Source organism: Anser brachyrhynchus (assembly GCF_964034855.1).
Source record: "Anser brachyrhynchus genome assembly, chromosome: 4".
Lineage (NCBI taxonomy): Eukaryota > Metazoa > Chordata > Aves > Anseriformes > Anatidae > Anser > Anser brachyrhynchus.
The window spans coordinates 47,869,015-47,890,541 of NC_137698.1; the positions used below are offsets into that span (position 1 = coordinate 47,869,015).

The 21,527-nt window shown below is 41.9% G+C and overlaps 1 protein-coding gene across 2 annotated transcripts in view; it reads right to left on the reverse strand.

Annotated features, from left to right (window-relative positions):
* RASGEF1B (RasGEF domain family member 1B) overlaps positions 1-16,697 on the reverse strand; it is a 155,510-nt gene extending 138,813 nt beyond the window's left edge. Inside the window, exons 1-2 of one of the 2 annotated variants that reach the window (XM_080591481.1) lie at positions 16,355-16,697; positions 3,531-3,575 (exon numbers count right to left, since the gene is read on the reverse strand). Coding sequence is in view for 1 of the 2 variants with exons in the window: in XM_080591478.1 (XP_080447604.1) it covers positions 3,531-3,575; positions 16,355-16,423 (114 nt within the window). In the remaining variant the exon portion in view is untranslated. The remainder of the gene's footprint in view (positions 1-3,530; positions 3,576-16,354) is intronic. The other variant, XM_080591478.1, reaches the window with a different exon arrangement.
* Between the last annotated feature and the right edge of the window lie 4,830 nt (positions 16,698-21,527).

Sequence of the window (21,527 nt, forward strand, 5' to 3'; positions counted from 1 at the left end):
AATAATGAAGCATCTGGGGAGTCTGCAGCGGGAGCACTCCAACGCCACAGCTCATTACATTTGCATGAGACAGCAAAGCGTAAGAGGGACCAGCAAGTGCAGTGTTTGAAAAGAACAAAGGTAACAAGGTTAGTGGGCTAGGGAGTGAGAAAAACCCAGAATTAGTAGAAAGCTTAAGGAGACAGTACAGAAACTACAGAAACAAAACAAAGGGTGATAGTAGGGAAAGCATCCTGAAATTTAACTTGAGAAACTCATCAGGATGACAAGGAAAATACCAGGTGTCAGTAATAATTCACATTCTACCATTTCCTCCCTCCCCTGATATCTACCTGACAGACTGCCAGCACTAACCATGTCTGACTCCAGCTGTTCTGTTGTCCCTGGCACACTGACCACAGGCAGTCTCTTCCCCTGCACATGATCCTTAATACCCTGAAGGGAAAGCCTCAGGAAAGTGACAGCTTTTTAACCTCAGCTCAGTATTAGACCACTCAAAGCTTTCAGTTTTAGTAATTGTTGTTTGTAGGCAATTGCAAAGAACTCCATGTGTGCCACTAGGGCACTTTTCAGTTGTGATTTTTGAGCAGCTTAAGGACAGTCTTACACCTGCCACTCATTTCCTATCTTCAACCTTCCTGCTTGATATTGCACTCTAAACAGTTCCCAGCCACCCATGTCAAAAGATAATAATTTCCTTGAAGCAGAAAGAAAATGAAAAAGCACATAAAATGGGAAAACATCAGTTCAGTTCTCCATCAGCTCCCAGATTTACATGTATCACCCAGTAATTACTAACTACAAGGGCCAAGTGTGAAAGCTCCATTTGCATACAGCCCCGCTCAGATTTGCGAGTGTAGGCAAAATTGCCAATTATCCACAAAAACCACCAGTGCAAGGTCTCCTAAAAATGTAGCCCTAGGCCTGTTTGAAAGATCTCATTCAATTCCTGCTCAAGTCATTGAGAATCCTTCCAGTGACCTTAATGGCTCTGGAGTTTTGTGACTGCCTTGGCATCACAGATGCACGTTTCTTTCAGTGACACAAGGTCTGACACTACCATCCTCATTTAGCTGCAAACTCAGTGAGACCATTTAGTAAAACAAATGGTTCAGACTGGTCTAACAAAACAGATACAAAATCGTATAACACAAAATCAGATCTAGTCTTTTCAACACCAGCAAACACCAAGTGGTTTTAGGGTGGTGAACTACGTCAAATGAAAACCACTTGAAAAAAAGTTTAGATCAGCTTGTTACTGCATGATTTAAACCCAAAATATCATTACTGTTCAAATGATAACTTATTAATACATGCATCCAGGTCAGTAGGCAGTCAGAGGAAGCATTAGGTCACTCAAGAATTACCAGTTTTCTAGCATATTCTGAACTTTGTTTGTACACCTTCAGCAGAAGTGTTTCAAAGCAGCCTGAAGCAGCAGCTACCAGAAGTAATTTGCAGTAACACAAGGCTATGGGCAGCACAGAAGTGACTAATTTCATAGCCTGAGTCCCCACCAAGCAAGGGGAGGCAAAGAGCCGTTGTCTAATTCACATAAGTCATGACTACTCAGCTCTAAAATAGCCTTGTCCTTTTTGCTCCAGCAAGAGGTATAATATCACACAGTGACAAATGAAAAACCACCTTTTTCCACAGACGCACACTGGTACAACATCCTTGTTCAGTGCAACATCTGGGAAGAACTACCAAAACGGAATATGAATACAGGAAAATGAAGGCATATGACTTAAAACAGATTCAGAAGTTAGCTTTAACAGTTAATTTGTGAGCTTATCCTGAAAATACTGTTTCCCCTCTGCATATGCATGGTTTTGCAGCAGATCAAAGGTTTGAACACTTGACAGAAAACAAAGTCGGGGCCAGAAAGGATTACAAGATACATACAAACCAACAGAATTATTAAGGCCCCTATCCAGTCTGATTCACATCAATGTAAAAAATTAAATATGAATACTAATTTATCTTACTACATCACAACTTAAAACCGGTAATGAAATTGGTTCTGCACTAGTTCCACAGACATACGTACTAGAAATACTAGGGTCGGTTAACAAAAAGTTCAGATTACATCAGTTAAAGCTTTCTGTATATGGCCAAAATGCATTTGGTCAAGATTTAGTCACAATAGGAAACAAAGACCAGAGATAAAGGGCCCTCCACTTTAGTTATCCTGCTCCTCAGCTTTCCTTATAGCTTGCAAAGCCTTAGGTAAGAGCTTTTGCAAAGTCTTGAACCAAAACCAAACCGTAAACCTAGACTTGAACTCAAGTAAGTACAAGTCCCTCTGCAAACATCTGAAAAGCAACCAAGTTCTACTGACCGTGGGCATCAAAACAGACAAAAATCCAATTGGTTCCAGTTTTATAGAAGCAACAAAATGCAAGTACCAAAACAAACAAAAAACAACCATTGAAGTTTAATGGCCAGAATATATTGGGGACTTCCACTATACCTATCTCTATCCTGAATATGTCGCTTTACAGCCTGATGGCAACAGAAGATAGGAGAATGTTAACAGGCCCAGCTATACCACAGCACTTTCTTCAAGCAACATCTTAAACCTTAAGGGGTACAGACTCGATTACTATAGGCCAAAAATACAGGAAAGCAAACAAGTCATTCAGGTCTTAGTTCTCCCTCTTAAACTGGCATAGTACTTGTCATTTGCTTTTATCACCAATCTCATCCAAAATAGCTCAAATTTTCGCTCTTTCATTTAACCTTAAGCTATTTTTCACTATGAAGCATTCAACATGATGGCTCTCTTACACTACCTGAGGACTTGGTACACTATTAGAGTGCAAACACACACTTCATCACAACAATAAGGGCAACGATTGTTTTAACAACCACAACCAGAAAAAAAATGGTTTAAAACTGTTAAAAAAGTGTAATTACAAAGTGCATATTTAAAAAAGCTCGTCAGGCCTGGTAAAAGCAAATCCATCTCAATAAGGTGCCAAACACCTTTAGGACAAGCTCTGCAAAACTGGAAATAACTCCCGGTTATGAGTTAAAATCCTAGGGAGCAGATGGTAATTGAAAACAAGTCCCTCTAGCTTTTCAGACCTGATTGTTCTTTTATGCACATGATCTAGCAGGAAGACTGAATACTCCACCTGCTCACCTTAGTACTTCTGCCATTCAAGATATAGCAAGGGGCATCTCTGGCACTGGATTTTGCTCAGTAAGTTTCCAAACATTGTACTGTCAGTGGACAAGGTTAAAAGGCAAACAATTTACACAACCACCACCCTGCCCCACCCCGCCCAAATCCCTTGAGACTCGAAGAAATTATAGGTCCAAGGAAGCCTACTACTTACCTTTAAGTAGTCCATTTGGCCCAAATAGCTCTCCACAGTATATTCAGATTTTTGTACTGCACAGAAATGGATCCACAGAAAACACAGAAACGTTCTCCAGGTACAATATGAGATCACACACAAAGGCACCCAAATGCTTTATAGGGGAAACAAAACAAATCAACTGTTTAAGAAGTTTGAGCATACCTTCTGCTTAGTGCTTTGCTTCACACCACCACAGGACTGTCTGGACTAGAAAACAAAGGAAACAAATTCAGCTGGGAGAAAAGGAAAAGGTAAAAACATACCACAGAAAAATCATTTAAGACACTCATGCCTGCTTTTCCAAGTTCTTCTCAGAGCTATCTGTCCCCATATCCTTTTCCTACACCCCATCCACACACCAGTCTGCAAGCAGCACTTAGTGCTCAATCCCAGCAGCCAGACCAAGCAAGACACAAGCCAGCAAGTCCCTGGGCACCTCTCCTGCATGGAGCAGGTCTGCAGCTGCAGAGCTCACCAGAACTGCACTCGCTCCCAGCCTCTGCTACCGACTGGACACAACTGGAGCAGTGTGCAATGCTCCCTGCTTCTTGGGAACTACAGCATCAAGGAAACAGGGTGTAAAGTCAAGTCTTTATCAAGTCAACTGTGGCTTTCATCCCTACCCCTCTATCAGGACCAGTGTAGCTGAGAAGCCATCCTCCAAATACAGCTCAGATATGTGGAATTAAATATTTTTCAGGTAAGAATCACACATCACAGAAGAGAAACTTGCCTAGACAACACGCATGACTCTTCATGTTCAGAGACAATTTGATCAAAGGAAAAAAGCCACTAAGGCAACACAAGCAAATCCGGAAGCCAGTAAAGGATAATTAATTTTAAACAGCAAGCAGAATGCTTAATTGTGCTGTGTCTCCTCTCTAACCAAACATTTAAATAGCCCAAGACCAAATCCCGAGGCTTAATGCTTTGCCTCTGCACAGCCCTGAAATTCTCCTAGCCTCTAGTTAAGCGCACCCAAAGACAGGATGTGCAAGTGAGCAAGTCAGCTAATAACATGCACCTTGATAGCGTCTGTACAGAATTGGCTTCAACAGGTGTTTGATGGCACTCTGGCAAACTTTAAAACTATGAAAATAAGAGGCCGTCCAAGTAAGATACATAAGCAAGTCTTCACACAAGCTCCTGGATAACACCCAGAGCACTGGGCAAGTCAGACATTTACTGTATGACTCTGCAGGTAACCATTCAGAAGGCCCAGCTGAGCAGTAACCCAACAACTACAGACACAGCTTTTATCAGCACCAGCAAAGAACGCATGGAGCTGGTGTAAAATCAGCAGAGCCAATAGGCTCTGAGCTTCTTCACAATCCCTAACCATTGCTCAGCTACAGCTTTTGGAACAAAAAAAAGCTTCTGCGAAGAAAATCACGCTTTCTTCTAGCGGAAGGAACCTTTAGACGATCTTGTCATTGTCAAAAACACTGTTGCCAGATGTCAGTAACACCAAATTAAAGAAAAAACAAACATTCACATGATACATAAATGGTTATTCCCAAGTACACTAGGCAATTCAGTGGATACATTAAAAAAGTTTATTTCAAATGAACTCTTAAATAATTTAAGAGCAAACTCATTATGGACATTTGGTAAGACAACCTTATTCAAGAAGCTTACAAAACCAGTCCCATATATAATGATATTCCCTACCAACTGCGTTGCAAGTACATTATCAAAGTCCAATACAAAAACAAACAAACAAACAAGAACATGCTGCTGCCACTTGTTTTGTGTGCATTTGTTATGAATTGAATCATATGTTTTATTAAACAGTGTCCTGAAATGTGGAGACCCCCCTGAACTTAACAGGTTGTCTTTCTCTGTGTGTAGTCAAGGTCTAACCACTCCAGCGGTGCTCAGTCTTCAGTACCTCTGTAGCCAGGCTCACCTCAGCCAAGGGGAGCTCAGCCAAGCAGAGTTCCAAGCAATTCAAAACACCCAGTCAGAACATGAAGCAAGCACACCATTCAGGAAAAGTAGCACAAACGTTACTTGCAACTATGCCATTCCTACCCGTGCTTCTTCACGCTTTTATATGTGGACTCAAAGAAAGACATTTGTACCTAAGTACCTTTATAAACAGCCAGGCAAGCCTTCCATGTTTAAACACAAACTTCAGTCATTCAGAAATGAGTAACAGCATGATTTTCAGCCTTACTGCAACCCATCTTAACTCTACAGCTGCTGGGATTACCACTTACACCACCTTCCCAGTTACAACTACCTCGAGCTAACACTTCTTTAGATACAGTTTATATGACAGGCTACAACATTTTAATAAAAAAAAAGCTATCAGATCTTATTAGGTTAAGACCACAGATTTATTAATTGCATTCATCTCTCCTTTGACAAAATACTCTTCATCTCCACAGACTATTTTGCCTTATCGGCTTCAAAAACACTTAAGACATTTAAAACAAGTGCATCTCACTTGTTCTTCAGCAAGAAAATGCAACTAGCCAATAAAGCTTGCCAGTGGCTAAACGTTCAAGGTATCACCAAATCAACCGTTTGAAGGCAGATGTCTCAAGTCTTCTGTGACTAAAATAAACTTCAGCCTTCCACAATCCACGTACTCAACACATTTTGTGGCCATGTAAACAAAGACTACCTGGTTCCTAGGGATGAGATTTCCTCAAGTTCTTTGGATTTCATGGCAGCACAGAAGTTTTATCTATTGAAAAGTAATGACTACTGGTTCACAGAGCCAATGAAGTTCCTAGAGAATTTATTCCACCATTTCATGTTCCAGCCCCTTAGAATTAAGCTCTTTAACACGTATTGATGACCCTTTAATTAGTTCCTGAAAGAAGTTCCTACCCTAGTGCTACTTGCCATGTATCTAGCTCCTCATTATTAAAGGACTGCCATAAAACTTTTATTACATTTAAATGAGAAGCAGAAAGACAGCCCAACTTTTACCTACTGCTGTGCACTCTGAGTTTTGAGTGTTGTGGTACACACACCTGCACAGAACTTGATAACAAGTCTGATGGTCACCTAGCAATGAAATATTTTACTTAAGATAACAAAGTTCAAATGATGCACATTCTCTAACATTTGGTACGGCAAAACGGCTTCCCCAATCCATCTTTTATCCTACAACACCATATGTTCAGTAGCTAGGAATCCCAACAGCATCATTTGTCCGTTGTATAGGCTGTAAACAAAACAGAAAAGGCAGTACCTGGTTGCTGTGGATTTGCTACTAGTACTCTGTAAATTTAGTTCTACAATTAAATGCTTGAATGGCATCTTGTTTTAACTGGTCATTATAGTCAGTGACCATCTAAGAAAAGAGGAAATTAGATTACACAATGACAAGGTATGACACGCTAGAAAAACAGTGAGGAAACTGGTGCAGATGTTGAAAAAGCAGCTTCTCTGACTGGAATGCAGAAGTCTAAAGTGGTATCTGTGCATGAGATTTTTCATTAACAAAAACAGCACAGGCCTGTTCCTAACACTATATACTACTAGGTGGGAGGCATTGATAGGTTTTAATAAAAATTATAAAAATGATTTATTCTGAGTTACAGATACAAAATATTTTGATATCACCTCATCCAATTGGTTCCATGCATCACTCATCCAGTCTTCAAATAACACAGCACACCACAAACCTCCTCCCAAAAGCATGTCTGCTTCCTCAGCTTAGCCATTATGTTTGTTTTGGAAATAGTCCAATTCAGCTGGCCTTTCACACTTAAACTAAGCTGCTAAGGCTGCAAATACTCCTCAGGCATGGCACAAGAGTGGTCACTCTCATAAATTAGAATTATATCCCTACGCCTCTGCCCCACCCTCCCTCCTGGCATACTTCAGAGGGGATTATCACATTTAAAAAAACGATTCATGTTAAAATTGGAGTTGTCACCTTACATCCACTGAACATTATTTGCTTGAAGACTTGAATTCCTTTGTAATGTTTGTTTTGAAGGTGTAAATCAGACTAAAGGAAACACTGGAGTACCATGAAATATTTGAGCTCTCTGCACTTTCCACATTTGAGTGTCTAAATGAACAAATGACCTTCAGCTCATCAGGCCCACTGCACTTGAACTGACCAATATTCTACACTAATACTAAATACACTGTGTTTAACAGCAGCTCTTATTTGACTTCAGTAAGCAAGTCTTCAGAAATTTCAGGTATGCTGTACATATTAGAGAAAAGCAGCTTAGATGAAGAGGTGCAGAAAAGGACCACAAAACCAAGCAGGTAAGACCCAAACTAAAGCTCTCCACTGTAAGTATTTAGCAAATCCCTCAAACTCAGCATAAGCTCACAGAACTCCATTTAAATATGCTCTTGTCCTAAAGCATTTTTAATCTTGAAGTGATTACTTGTTTTACCAGACCATTGACCCAGAGGTTTCATAACAGATGATTAGTAGATGATTTTGCAACAAAGATTAATTTTTTTCCCCCCTCCAAGTCAGCATAATTCACATTTCTTCCTGGAAAGAAGTGAGGTTTAAAGTTTCACACTGAGAAAACATTTTATATCCAAAAATTGATTTGTCCAAGTATTAAGCGTATACTTTAAAGCTAAGCTCATGTGCACTTTGTCAAATACAGCTAAGAGCAAAGTTAGAACCAAACACTCAAAATCAAACCCAATATCCCATTGTGATTAGTCTTACCTTTAGACCTTACAAGTCAAAAACCTTTTTAAAGGTTTTAAGACCTTAAAAAAAATCAAAAAAACTTTGAAACCTTTAAAACCTTTTAAAAAACCCTTTTAAAGGTTTTAGACCTTTAAAACCTTCTTAAAGATTTTTAATCCTTTTTAAAGGTTTTAGACAACAGCCCTGACACCTGAGGTATCCCAAGCAACCTTAAGCCAATGCTTTATCACTTCCACTGAAGCATACATTTCTTTACAGTATAGTTATTTCCAAGTGAGCTCTAAAGATCTAATGCCTTCTCCAGACTGCTGCATCAGGCTTGCATAAAACTGTTTTTCACTTCCAAAAAGTAGCTGTGGGTCTCCAGAAGAACACCTGCTATGAAGCATGGCTGAAGCTTTGCCTCCAGGAAGACTATGCAAAAAGCCTCAAAGCCTAGGAAAATGGCCCACCCGGTACCATAGCTGGTTTATGCTGAAGAACCTTCTTCCCTCTGACTTAATTCCAGGTCTCTGCCCTGGAATAGCAGGGGGAAAGTTGAGTTCAGTTCTAAAGCACTTGTGTTTCTGTTGCAGAAACATTGTTATTTTTGTTTTCTCTTTGCTCAAAACGATTTTTTTCCCCCCACATTATTTCCCTCAAAGTTGGGCATCTACCTCAAATGCTCTGAACATTTCTTCTCGAATAACATATAATCAAGAAAGGCTAGAATAAAAATCAATTCCAAACCAATTACAGATGTTCAAGAAACATCCTGTCTACTCAGTACTGGAAGCTAACTGCACACAGAAAGACCTGCCTCCCGAGGCCTCCTTGCAAGAGTTCATGCCCCCGTTCTTCTTTCAGTAGCAGCTCACATGCTTCTGCCAAGTTACATGCACTCTGTCACAAGAAATCAAGTCAAATGGACTCCACTTGTCAAACAGAGGCATGTAAGCACTGGAGGGAAAGAACAGACATGATGCTGAGCAGGCTAAATTAAATCTCATGCTAAAAATTGGATGGCTTACTTTTCAAATTTTAAGACAACCACAGAGAATTAAACATAAGTTTACAATACAACATAAGCCAAACACCAAACCTTGCTGGTGTTGAACTTGCATATGAGTTACTTGAACTTGAAATCATACACAGGGGCAACATTTTTCATACCTAACAATAGTAACAAAACGTGAATGCTTCCTTCTTTCCCCTCCTAGGGAAATACTACAATGAATCCCAGCAATGAAATTACATCAGGTATCGTTCTCATAACTTTTCCAATCAAGTGCACTTTCTCAGTTTAATGGATTCTAGCTGAAAATCTGATCAAACCTTACAGCTGAAGAAAACTGCCCCCTACTGCTATTATTCCTTACCATATAAGGTTTTCTTTGTGTCACTTCAACACACATGAAAAATACAAGACAAGTAATCCCTCTTCCAAGTAATGCAGGCCGATATTTTCATTAAACATTCAGAATTCAGACAGGGAAAAGACAACCAGGAAGTTCATTTTAAGGTCAGTACACACAAGCTATTCCACAATGCACAGAGCAGAACAGGAGAGAAATCTAATGTGCACACTCTGAAACATTGATTAATTCTCCTAAATTGGACATAGCAACAATTCACTCTATAGTTATAGAAGACAGTGTTGTTGCAAGAAAGTTCTCATGACCAATAGCTTCTTAAATAATTCTTGGATCTTCAGAACTGTATCATTATTCCTTTCAGACCTTAACCCCAATAATTTAACTAGCGTCCCAAGCAGACAAACTTTGCCCATCTTTAAGAGTTGCAAAGGCTAATGGTGTAGACCTTCTCATAGGTAACAAATCCCAACCCTCTTTTATTTTGTATACACTGAGGTCCTGAGTGAAGAGATGAAAACCACTATGTTTGGCCTCAACTCAGGCCTCCTTGGCTCAGGAGTACTGACAGCTTTAGCACAAGGTGGCTGTGATTGTCCAAGCCCTGCTGTAGGGACAGCTCAACTGCTGGTAGCTGCTGCTGAAATATTACTACATGTTCAGTTTAGCTGACAAGGGTGAAAAGAAGCATCCTAAATGACTAAAATGAGCTTGAATTGCTGCTGCTATAACAATGTTCAATTCCTATTTCTGAATCGGCATTCTCATTTTGCTTACAAGCAGGTACATTTTCAGGTTTTTATTGACTAAGCAAGCTGACGCATGTCACACCAAGTTACCTTCCCTTCAGAGCTGTGGCCAGCTCCAACAACTCTACCTCTAGTCCCCACCACCTGCTTTTTAAGCTTTGGAGTCCTGTCTCTATACAGGAGACTAAGCTTTCATGGAAAAAGTTATCTGTAAAATGGAAAAGAATATCTGTATAGAAAACCATTAATTCAGGAACCCTAAAGAACTTGGAAAATGAAGATGGCAAATACATAGATGTGGAATAGCTCAGAGGTTCCATTATTTCAGGCCTGCTAACAAACCACTGCTCAGTATGACACCTAGTCGAGAACAGCCCCAAGAAACTGCACCTCAGGAGTCAAGTCCAGAGGATTAAGCCTCAGCAATAGACCCACACACTTTAACCTTAAGACACTTGAAATTCTGAATGGAATTTCCAAAAGCATTACCACCACTCCACCTCTGATATCACTGCTGTCTAAGTAAAGGGACCACAAAGCACTCAAGAAGCGCACTCTGTCACATGGCACTGCCATCAGCTCCACATACATCTCCATCCTCAACCATGAAACGTGCTAAAACTTTTCCAAAATTGGACTCAATAGGATTCACAAGCATAAAGTTTTTCCTGTTTTAAGTTGATGTACTCACAGCTGTCACCACATACACAGAAAGCCTAGTTTCAAACTATGTTTTTAATCTAGCCAATCCAGTCATCCCTCACTGTCCTTCAGCAAATAAATAACATCTGGAACACTTAGTTTAGGACTTAGCTCTTCCTGTTAGCAAGTATCTAAAGCTCACAGGAATGAGCTCTTTTCCTATAACAAAAAAAAATGTCCCTTCTGTGAACCATTTCACTTGCATTTTACAAACAAACTCACCGTGGCAAAGCTTCCCTCTGCTTGGCTCTTTTTGAGCATACAGACTAAAATAAACTACCAGAAGAACAAAAAGATGGATGCATTTATGTTTGCTTACTTTTCTCCTCAGGGGAAAAACACATTTTATGAGATTAGGAGCAGTTCAGTAAACAAAGGAGGCGAGGCTGCTGCTTCAAGCTCATAGAGAAGAAAGGGAAGGAACAAGTAAAGAAAAAAAAAAAAACAGGGCAGACTCCCGCAGTGATTTTTTCAGACCAAACCTTGAGCTTTCTACTTCCAGGTCCAGGAGTCTGAATGACGTTAGTCATCTTAAGAAGCAATAGTAAAGCTAAAGAGTAAAGCAAGAGTAAAGCTAAAGGTAAAATTCCTTACACTCAGACAATATCAAGTGTTTGCAATAGATGAAATGCTCTTTGATTACAACACGCTCTCCCCACCCCTCCACCCCCCAATATAGCAGAAACAAAGCGTTCTGTTTCTTTTTTTTTTTTCCTCCAAGAAATTGAGGGACTGTCCATTGAATAACTTCCTGAAATCTGCAAGTCAAATGACAATGCCCAACTCTGCAGGACCCAGTCCCAGCAGTGTTAAAGAGAAATTGCATGCCCAGAGCTAAGAAGGATCCAGGTCTGAAGATGAGCAGATATGACTGATAGCTGATTTACAAAGGACACTGCTGGTATGATGAACATGTCTGAAGACTGTCAACTGCTGTAATGTTTCACATTTGTCCTGTGACGTGACAGTTTTTAACTCCTGAAGCTCACTCTTTAACCATTAAGAGATTAAAAACCCACACCCCTTGCAGTCATTAGTGTTAGGAAAGTCTTGCAAATATGCTCATAGACACTCTGAAGTTCAACTGTCATGAACACATGAAGATGCTGTAGCTTTTCTGTCTGCTTAGGCCTTAAGCAATCTTTTGAGTTCTAGGTACATTTTCTTGCATTTATCTCAAAGAAATGTTAGCCAGACATAGTCCTTATGATCGGACACCTAATTGCAGTTTCAGGTCCCAGTGCTCTTAAGTATTTCATTACTGGTCAGCAGAAAGATGTAGGTAGTACAAAGCAGATTGAACAAATACACTAGTGATAAAAACAGACCTTGGACAGTAACGCTGGAAGTTGAGCCAGTGATAGAAGCCATGAACATAGCTGCTTTCTGCTCTCCAGGGTTTGGGTTAGTCTTTAATAGATTTGTCAACTGTAAATTATGATTTCCAATTTTAAATCTTGGAAATCATGACTACATATCATAACCTCCTTGCTATATCACAAGTTGGTATTTACACAGGCACAAGTCAGAGCAATTCTATTTTGAACTAAGGCTGACTATTAAGCTCCCATAGCATTATGACTTCTAAGGCCTTCTGAGTACTTTTTGCATAGTTTTTAATCTGACTCTGTGAAATGGTGACAATTTTAAGATAGGCATCCTGGCAAGAAAGCTACAAGCTATTTTCTCCTGTGCACATCATCTCCACCTAGTTTTCACTTAAACCTTCTTAGCAAGGAGAGTAGTCACACTAGTCAAAGATTAAGATTCCTTTTAAGCTACAGATTTAGACACTCAAGATTCCCCAGCCCAGCAAATCAATATAACTTGACAGCTATTACTAACGTGTCCAATAAGTTTACTCTTGAATTCAGTCTGTGAAGTTAACATTAAGGAGTAGTAACAAGTACTTTTAATCACTTCAATTAAAAGCCCAGACTTCTGTACCTTGTTAGAGTCCTAGTATCTTTCAACCAAAATCTGCTTGGAGTAGTACAGGCCCTGCATTCAGATTACAATTAAACTGAGAGCAACATGGAGAGCTTGTTACTTGGTCATCAACAAATCCAGCACGTAATCCAATCAGACATTTTTGTATGCTTAGCTTTGAACCACCATTCAACCACTTTAGTTACATCAAGGTCTCAAGAGGAACTTTCCTCTGTACAAACGCAAGGTGTTTATGCATGAGCAACTGAAGCATTCTCTTGGGGGTGAACTTCTCTGATCACATTTGCATGTAATTAATGGACAAATCACATCACTCTCTAATAGCTCTCTAAACCGATTGTGGGTCACCAAGGAACTAAGACGGAACAACAGGCAAAACCCTGCTTGTAGCTAAATCAGTCTGCTGTTTTGACCAAGTACTTCTCCAGAAACTGTTTCATCATTTGGCCTAACAACGTTTTGCTGGACTTGTGCTTTAATTACAAGACCTGGGGACAAGCAGTGATCGGGTCTGGGATTTCCCATTATGTTTATATGGACTTGACCACTGAAGAACTGCAATTCATTGACTTCAGAAGTATTCATTAAGATGAAATATTTGGACAGATTCCACTGGTAGGTTTCCTGCATCAAACTGGTCAATGCAAACTAGGTCAATGCAGGGCACAGCCCACGCTGTGAAGCTAAAGCAGCAGTGGACTTTTCTTCCACAGGAGGCAAAACACTGGGCCACAGAATCTACATCTGCAGTGGTTAGATGTAAACCAGATCTCCAGCGGCACATAGTGCTTTCCTGGTCAAGTCAGAGCTATTCATTGCTTGCCACTTATTGCTAATATGCACACGTAAGTTATTTTATCAACATACAAGCCTCTGGAAACCAGTAGTCAAATGTAACAGATATTTTACTTGCACATATCCTTGCCAGTCATTTCTGAAGGTAGCTTAATATTTATCAGCTTCTAATCAGCAACTAATACTTACCTTCACAGCCACATGCACACATCCCTCCGTATATATGGGTACATTAACAAGCATAGATTTCACAATGACGTCCTCCTGAAGTGTTCTTGCACAGAACTATCCACACTCTTTCCCAAACCTAAAAGTAGCATTTCCCAACAAGCACCCAGAGGTACACAGAGAACATTATAGACACTGTTCTCTACAGACATCCTGGAGGTGCAGACTTGCCAATATCAAACGCAAGGCAGATCGCACCACGGTTTGAACATCTTGTTCTCATGTGACAGATGCTTACAGTTTGAACAAACATCACCCCCGCTAGTATTTTGTTATTGGTTTCAGACTGCTTTGTCACATTTTTCATTATCAACAAGAAGAGCACAATTAAGACTGCATAAAAATCGAGGTAGGATGAAGCTCAAGGTTAGCACATCTCAAGGTAGCTGCATATATGCAAACAAAGCTGCTTAGCTCCTATTGGAAGCACCGGAGACCTCTGCTTAGCTCCTACTGGAGGCACCAGAGACCTAGCAAAGGAACAGTAGCCAACAGCCACAGCTGACCAACACAAAATGCCTGTTTCCCAACCAAAACGATTAAAGACTCACTTACGTGCCTAAATATAGGGGCACAGAACCATTTCAAGTGCTACCAGGCATGCCAACTGGCCTGCAGCTGCTCCTTCGCAGCCATGTGGTTGTGGGCGACTGCCAGGTTCCATAAGCACTAATTCCTACATCTGTTATCATCCTGAGAGTCTGCCCCAGAAACAGAGGCCAAGCAAAACAGGCCATGTTAATTTCTTGCAGACCAGTTATCATCAAACCAATACTGAGCTGACTTCAGGAAAAAAAGTTTTTCTAGTGTAATAGATCATTCCAGATCTCATTCTGGACAGTAATAGCTATTGAAATGAAATTTAATTCTACCATGAGTACTCCTACCTCCTTCATTGCCACTCATGCTCACCTGCTGCTCTGCAGAGCACTTACCTCCACAGCAGCCCTGCCACATCGCCTAGCTGGAGCACAGGCTCCACAAAGCAGACTTGCCTGGGACAAACTCTACTAAAACCCAGAGGTTGCCCAGGAGACCTGATGCCTGCTAGCTTCCTCTTGCAAAACGTGGCCTCAGACAGGTCTGAAGAGCACTCGCCAAATTGAGGCAAGGCTCCGCACACCCAGCCATACAATGCACAATCGCAGCTGGCAAACCAGGTCCCATTGAGCCACAAGGGCCACAGGGCAGGCACAGCTGGAAGCCTCTCACTACCCCCCCAAGCTGCCCCATGACTGCAGCCACTGAGCACTGCGCACCCAAAGCCTGCTCGAGGATATCCCTCTCACCCATCAGCTCCATTGAGGCTGCCTTAAGCACTGCAATCAAGCTTCTGGAGTGAGACCACCAATTCATTTGGGTTTCACCACCAGAGACAGGCTCAGAGGGGCACAAGCATACACTCAACTGAAGAGCTACATGCTAAACCCCATCTCTTAAATGGAGAAGTTTAATTACAATACTTGCAATCTGGTGTGATGGATAGTTATAGCAATCACCCAAGCACAGGACAAAAAGTACGCTAAGCAATTTGTTGAACTAGAACAAATCTTTCAAGTCATGCTTTCAAGAAGCTATTTACCACGAGAGGTTAGGGCACAGAACAGCAAGCAAGCTCACGTACATCGCTGACAATTAAGACACAGGGGATAACGCAAGCTAACTGGGAAACTTTAATTAAAAATATTGACTATTTATTTGCCAACTTATCTATACTTTTATCAGGTATAATCCACACGGTGGAAGAACTGCGCAATTCCGAACTAATAAACCTTTTTGTGCTTTTTCCTCAGACAAAATAGAGTTCAGCAGTACCTTGTTTGAAATACCAGCCAAATCCCCAAATGCATGCTAAAAGGCAAGCTCTTCCTCTGCTTCTGCTGCCCACACACAAGGGGACAGTGCTGCAGTAAGTTGCTATCCAGGTTTAGACTGGAGACCCTGAAAACAGGCAAATAACCCTCCCATTCAATACACTGCACTGGGGGTAAAATCCTCTCATGAGCCTTTAGACCAGACTTCTCCAAAGCACTGAGAGTTCACCTAGAAGGAACACTACAGAGGTACTATCCTCATCCTGAAGTTGAAGAACTTCATTTTCTGAACCATATTCTTTCCAGAATACTAGAAATGCCTGCAGCACTATCTTCACCCCAAAAATCAGACAGGGAACTTAAGGCGCATGCTGTGTCTTGCTATACACACACCAAGGGAGCTTGTTTGTCTGCTGGTAATTGAGACGTGTCAGTTCATGTGCATATATTTGGGGGTGGGAGAACTGATGGCTGTTCATTTCCGAAGCCAAGCACTTTTCAGGTGAGCAGTAAGCAGCAGCAGGCAACTAAGCTCCAGCTCTTTGTCCACCAACATGTGGAACAGTAAGCCCCTCAGGGGTTACCATTACACAGAAAACAAAACATCCCAGTTTCCTGAACCCCTGCCCCAGCCCTGGCTACTGCTCAGTGGACAGGAGGCACACAAGCTGCCAGAAGGTACCTGCAACACCCCGAAGACATTTAAAAATCACTAGTCAAAGAGCATCACTGCACAGTCACCTACCTCACACGCAGAAGAGGCACCCTTATCTGGCAACACACAGCCTAGGAGCTCAGCAAGAAACTTTGCCATATATGAGCAGGGAGGAAGGGGTCTTCCTTGTCACCGTGCCAGTCAAATATCCTTCAGCAAGAGAGGAGCTCAGCAGAAAAATTCTTCCTTGCTGCCAAGCCAGGGCCGCTCTTTTCTGGGCTTGTTATCCAGGCCATCCACCAGCATATTCCTGCACTGTCATTTCAACAAGGCTGCGCAGGTTCACTGCATAGTAGCTTACTAAAATAAACAAATCAAGTAAGGCACCAGCACAGTGCCTGGGCTTTTCAACGTTTGCTTCTCCCCTTTCCCCGCTGAATGTCACTATTATCATAGAAAAGGAAAGGGGCCCCACAGAGGGGTGGTAAGAGGGACAACGCTGCAGGACTGCTGGCAAACAGATGAACACTGGCAAATTACCTCAAGTTGCCTGTGGTACAGAATTTGTCCTGTGCACGGCGCATACACCTCCTTCCTGTACACACGCACAAAACACTCCCTGACTGGATCCTTTTCTATTTACACTCAGGAATACCCGACTACTTCAAAGTCAAATGGCAAAAGAAAAAAGTAAACCTATTTCTAGCCCTGACTACCAATGAGTAACATCCTCTGTAGATCATCTTTTTGTCAGCAAGAAAGAAACTTGCCCAGAGCCTCCCTGCCCCTCCTGAGCTGGTGACTAGGGCTTGGGGCTAAGGCTCCACATCTCAGTTTGTCCGCGTAGGATGCACTGCATGTTCAGTTTCATGCACTGTGCAGTTGTACAAAAAACAATCTTGCCTGAAGTTTATGGAAAGTTATCAACCCAGTGAAATACAACTGACTCGGCATCAGCATCGAGTATCTTAAGTCCAAGCCTTGACAGTTGCTATGCTAGGCTTATTTTTCTGCTCTGCTACAAGCAAGTGCAGGCCACAGACAGTCCAAGAAAAAAATGTCTCTGTGCACCACTGTTCTCAAAGCTGCCCAGGCTTACTGCAAGCACACGCACAGGAAGTTCCTAATGCCACTTATACGTTTAGGTTATGTATCAAAAGCTTAATCCTCAGTGAAAAGTCTGAAAAAAATATATTCAGAGGAATTCAATTTCTCTGCTCCAGGAAAATCTGGCTTGACTGCTTGGCAGCAGCTGAAGTAGCACGTGGTACAGTTTAAGCACCTCAATTAGCCCTAAAAGTCAAGCAAATGTTATTACGGCCATTATGGCTCCTGGCTCTATCAGCAATCTTACAACATCTTGCATTTTCAAGCAGTTCTAAAGCATCTAATCCACTTACCCTCTCAAGGACGTTTTATTTACTCACTGTACAGCAAGTATTGTGCAGTTATCACATAGGTCAAACCACAAGTGGAGTCGGATGCAGTCAGTGGCAAGGAAGGAGCAGAACATTAGCATTAACACATCCTGTTTGCAGAAGGCAGCTGAACTGGCCAGTCACCCAATGCAAGTCTCTTGTACAATCGAGTCAAAAAATAAAACCCTGCTTTGCACATACTAGTTTAGAGAGAGCAAGTGTAGCAGTCCAGACAATAAACGGCATGCACAACTAATATGCTCCCCTGTTCCTGTCAGCATCCACACAAGTGGCAGCAGAATGAAACTGCTTTAACACACTAAAAACCCTTTAAGTGTTTCCCTTAACATTCTAATACTTCTTGATACAACACCTAATTCCTACCTGTAGAGGGCTTGGAAGCCCCAATTAGTCCAACAGGTTTTAAACTACCTAGCACAGCAACTGACAAGCCGCACTAGCATAGCACTGGGACGGAGACAACAGTTTACTCGAAGTCAAGCATTTTAACTTGCAAGCAGACCATGGACCCACACTGCATCTTCAAGGGAGACCATTTCACATCTGAGACTTGAGAACACCGTTCCATACTTGCAAACCAAAAACAGGGGCAAACAGCCTGTCTTCCTCTGACAAATGGGGAACCAAACACTTAACAGAAGTATTCAAAGTTTTTCTCCCATGGCACAAAGTTTCTAAAACAGAATACAAGGCATAACAATCTTCTTTTGCTACCCATGAAAAACTGGAAACCCCAACATTTTCAGACACTCTGCTTTAGGTTAGTTGCCTTCCTGCCTTCAGACTGGATTTATACCTCCACTGAAGGGCTTCTGCTGCACTGGAACACTAGCAGGGAACTCGAGCATGCAAAGATTTACCTGTATAAATAAAAATGAGGAAAGAGAGCAAGCAGAAAACCTCCAAACCCCATCCTTTACCAATTTCATAAGCCTGTTGGATAGAGATCAGACTGTCCTTTTTAAATCTTTCTTAATTCTGGCCAGGTGACAAGGGGGTCAATATATTCCTATGCATTCAGGAAGAAGGACTTGTTCTTTTGTCACCTCAGCTGATGCCAAGGGTATTACAATAGCTACTCTGTTGCTTTACTCCCTTTCATACTCAGACATTTCAGGGAATGCCAAATATTTTCAGTTCCATGTCTGAAACATAACCCTCTATCAATGCCTCCCTTAATAACCAGGCACAGGGGTTACATGGGACAAACAACTTACTTCTGTGTCACCACTGTCATCAGGTGACAATCAAACCAAAGGCTTACTGCACTGCTTATTCTGCATCAGAACATAAGCAACATGCTCCTCAGCTCCCAGCATGGTGACAGGAAAGCTCCTGTAAGCCTAATGACAGGAAGAGATGTGCTTCCAGTGCCTCCTCCATCCCAAGCAGACCAGAGGGGCCTGCCAGAAGCACCCCCAGCCACAAACAAGGCACTACACCTGGCGGTATTGGCCAGCGGGCTCCGTCCACAAAAGTCCTTTTCAGTTCTCCTTCCTTCGGCTGGCAGGAGGGTTTTACACTGTCTGGGATTTGCAGAGCCTCCATTCAAGAAAGTAAGGCCATCCCATGAGGCTACAATAAGCAAGGACAAGTCCTCTCAAGGGAGAACAGCCAACCCGACAGATTAGAAAATCCACAACTCTTGCCACAAATCCCTCAGCAGGTTACTGAAGGCCAAATAAAACAATTGAAAAAGCTGTTCCACGAAATGCTGCACTGACCCCTTTCACTTTGACTTCATGATGGCTAGATATGTTCTCAAACTTGACACAAAGCTGACAACATGGAAAAAAACAAAAACTCTCCAACCCTGCTGTGAACCACATCACTAAGTATCAAATTTCTTCAAATTCAGCCATCCTGACCCGAGGTCAAATCAGTCAAGGCAAGAACAATTCTCAATACTCAAAGGGCAGAAGATGACAAATAATTCAAGGCATCACTGAAACTCTGTTCTGAGTTGTCACTGAATCTTTCAAAACATAAGAGCACAAAAATGAAGAACAAACCTGCAAAGGTCCTTAAGGCACCTTAACAAGACCTTTCCATATTTATTCAAGAAAAGCAAATAGTCTTTGGAGACTAGGGGTGATATCAAGTGTTTTTATGCTCATTTAAGTCAGCTATACCATTGCATGTGCACATGTTTTGCAAAGAGAACAACAAGCTTAGACCTACCGCCAGCCCTACTGCTACTTACTTTACGGCCTGAACATTCCATGCGTTCCTGTATTTTCAAATCAATCGCTGTTTCACTAACAAACCCAAGGGATTTGTGTCCTCTCATCCACTGGAAAAGGATTTCGTTCATTTAATATTTGAGCCAGTTTTACACGGGCATACTCCTGGCTAGAATGCAATGAGTACACAAGGAGGTACTCTGGAGGTTTCACTCCTGTCCCCAGCTCAGGTGCAGGAGGAACACCACCCGCTGTGTTCTGAGCCAGTCAATCAAATTCCACATTCCACACATTAAATGTCATGCCTGACAACAACCCTGCGGGGATTATCTGAGGCCTAGGATGTTCTACACTATTTTAAGATATAATTCAAGAATATTAAATAATGCAAGTAAAACCTTGTCTGCTGATAAATACTTCATGCTTTTTTATAGCTGTTCATTCCTCACCAACTGCACGAGTCACTGCTTTAGAAGCTACCACAAATTTTGAAATGGGTGTCCCTTTGAAACAGTTTGCAACACAAGTGGCAAGCTCAACACGTGCTGTAAACACCTTTCCTTCTCCTCAAAGTCCTTTTTTTTCTCCCCTACCATGCTAGAAATGTAACTTTAAGTCAGGTTTGCAATACATTATGGCAAAAATATTGCTGAAAGCAAAGTTCTTGCAAAAATATTATGCCAGACAGAAGTTATGCAATGTACTGAACATATGATAACTGTGGTAGTCTCTAAAGGAAAAAAAGACATTTGACTTTAACCTACATAAAAACCAAGAGCAACACAATGCAGAAAACATACCAACTGGGTTTTGGATATTTTGATGGTTGTCTTTGGAGTCTTCTTGCAAGGCAGACATCATTGGAATCCATCTTTACATGCTCCTAGGATACACTTTGTTTCTAAGGCCTGCAAGGAAGAGGTAAATAGTTACACTGTGACTGATTATAATATTTGGCACATGAAATTAGTAAACACAGGGCAACCATAACTCTATTACACTTCCATGAGGCGAAGCTTATGCAGAGGATTGCTTAGGCCCATTATGATCAATAAACGTCAACACCTGACACTGCCGCGCAAATGAGAATCAAAGGCACTTAAAATCCCACGTGGCCTGGACACAGTCCCACAGTGCAAGGCAAGTATGCCATAACAAGATGTCTGATGGCAAGTCAGGTGCCCTTGGGCAAAGACCCCCCCTCACACCATCTGCTGCTTCTTCAGGGCTCATCTCAACTCAGTAGCCAAGCAGGTGGCCGCCTCTAGGCTCCCCCATGCCGCAGCCACCAAGCCCCTCTCAGGGAAAACACCACATGCTGTCCCTCCAGCCTTGCTCCCCAAAACCCCAGCTCTTACCTCCAGGTGCCCGTGAGGGCACAAAGACAGCAGGGCTGCTCCAGGCCTCCTCAATGTGAGCTGCCGCTGCTCGTGCAAGGCCCCTGCCTCCCCTCACAAGTACTGGCGGGAGCTACAGCAGCACGGGGTATGGCATTTGCTCTAGGCATCACTCACAGCTTGAAAACACCTTTCCTTCAGGACACAGAAAAGACTTCTTGACTCACTCTGGTCTCACGGCTCAGCATCATGCATCTTCTTTCTTCCTTCTCCACCAGCTCAGCTGCTGCAAAGCAAGTAGGAC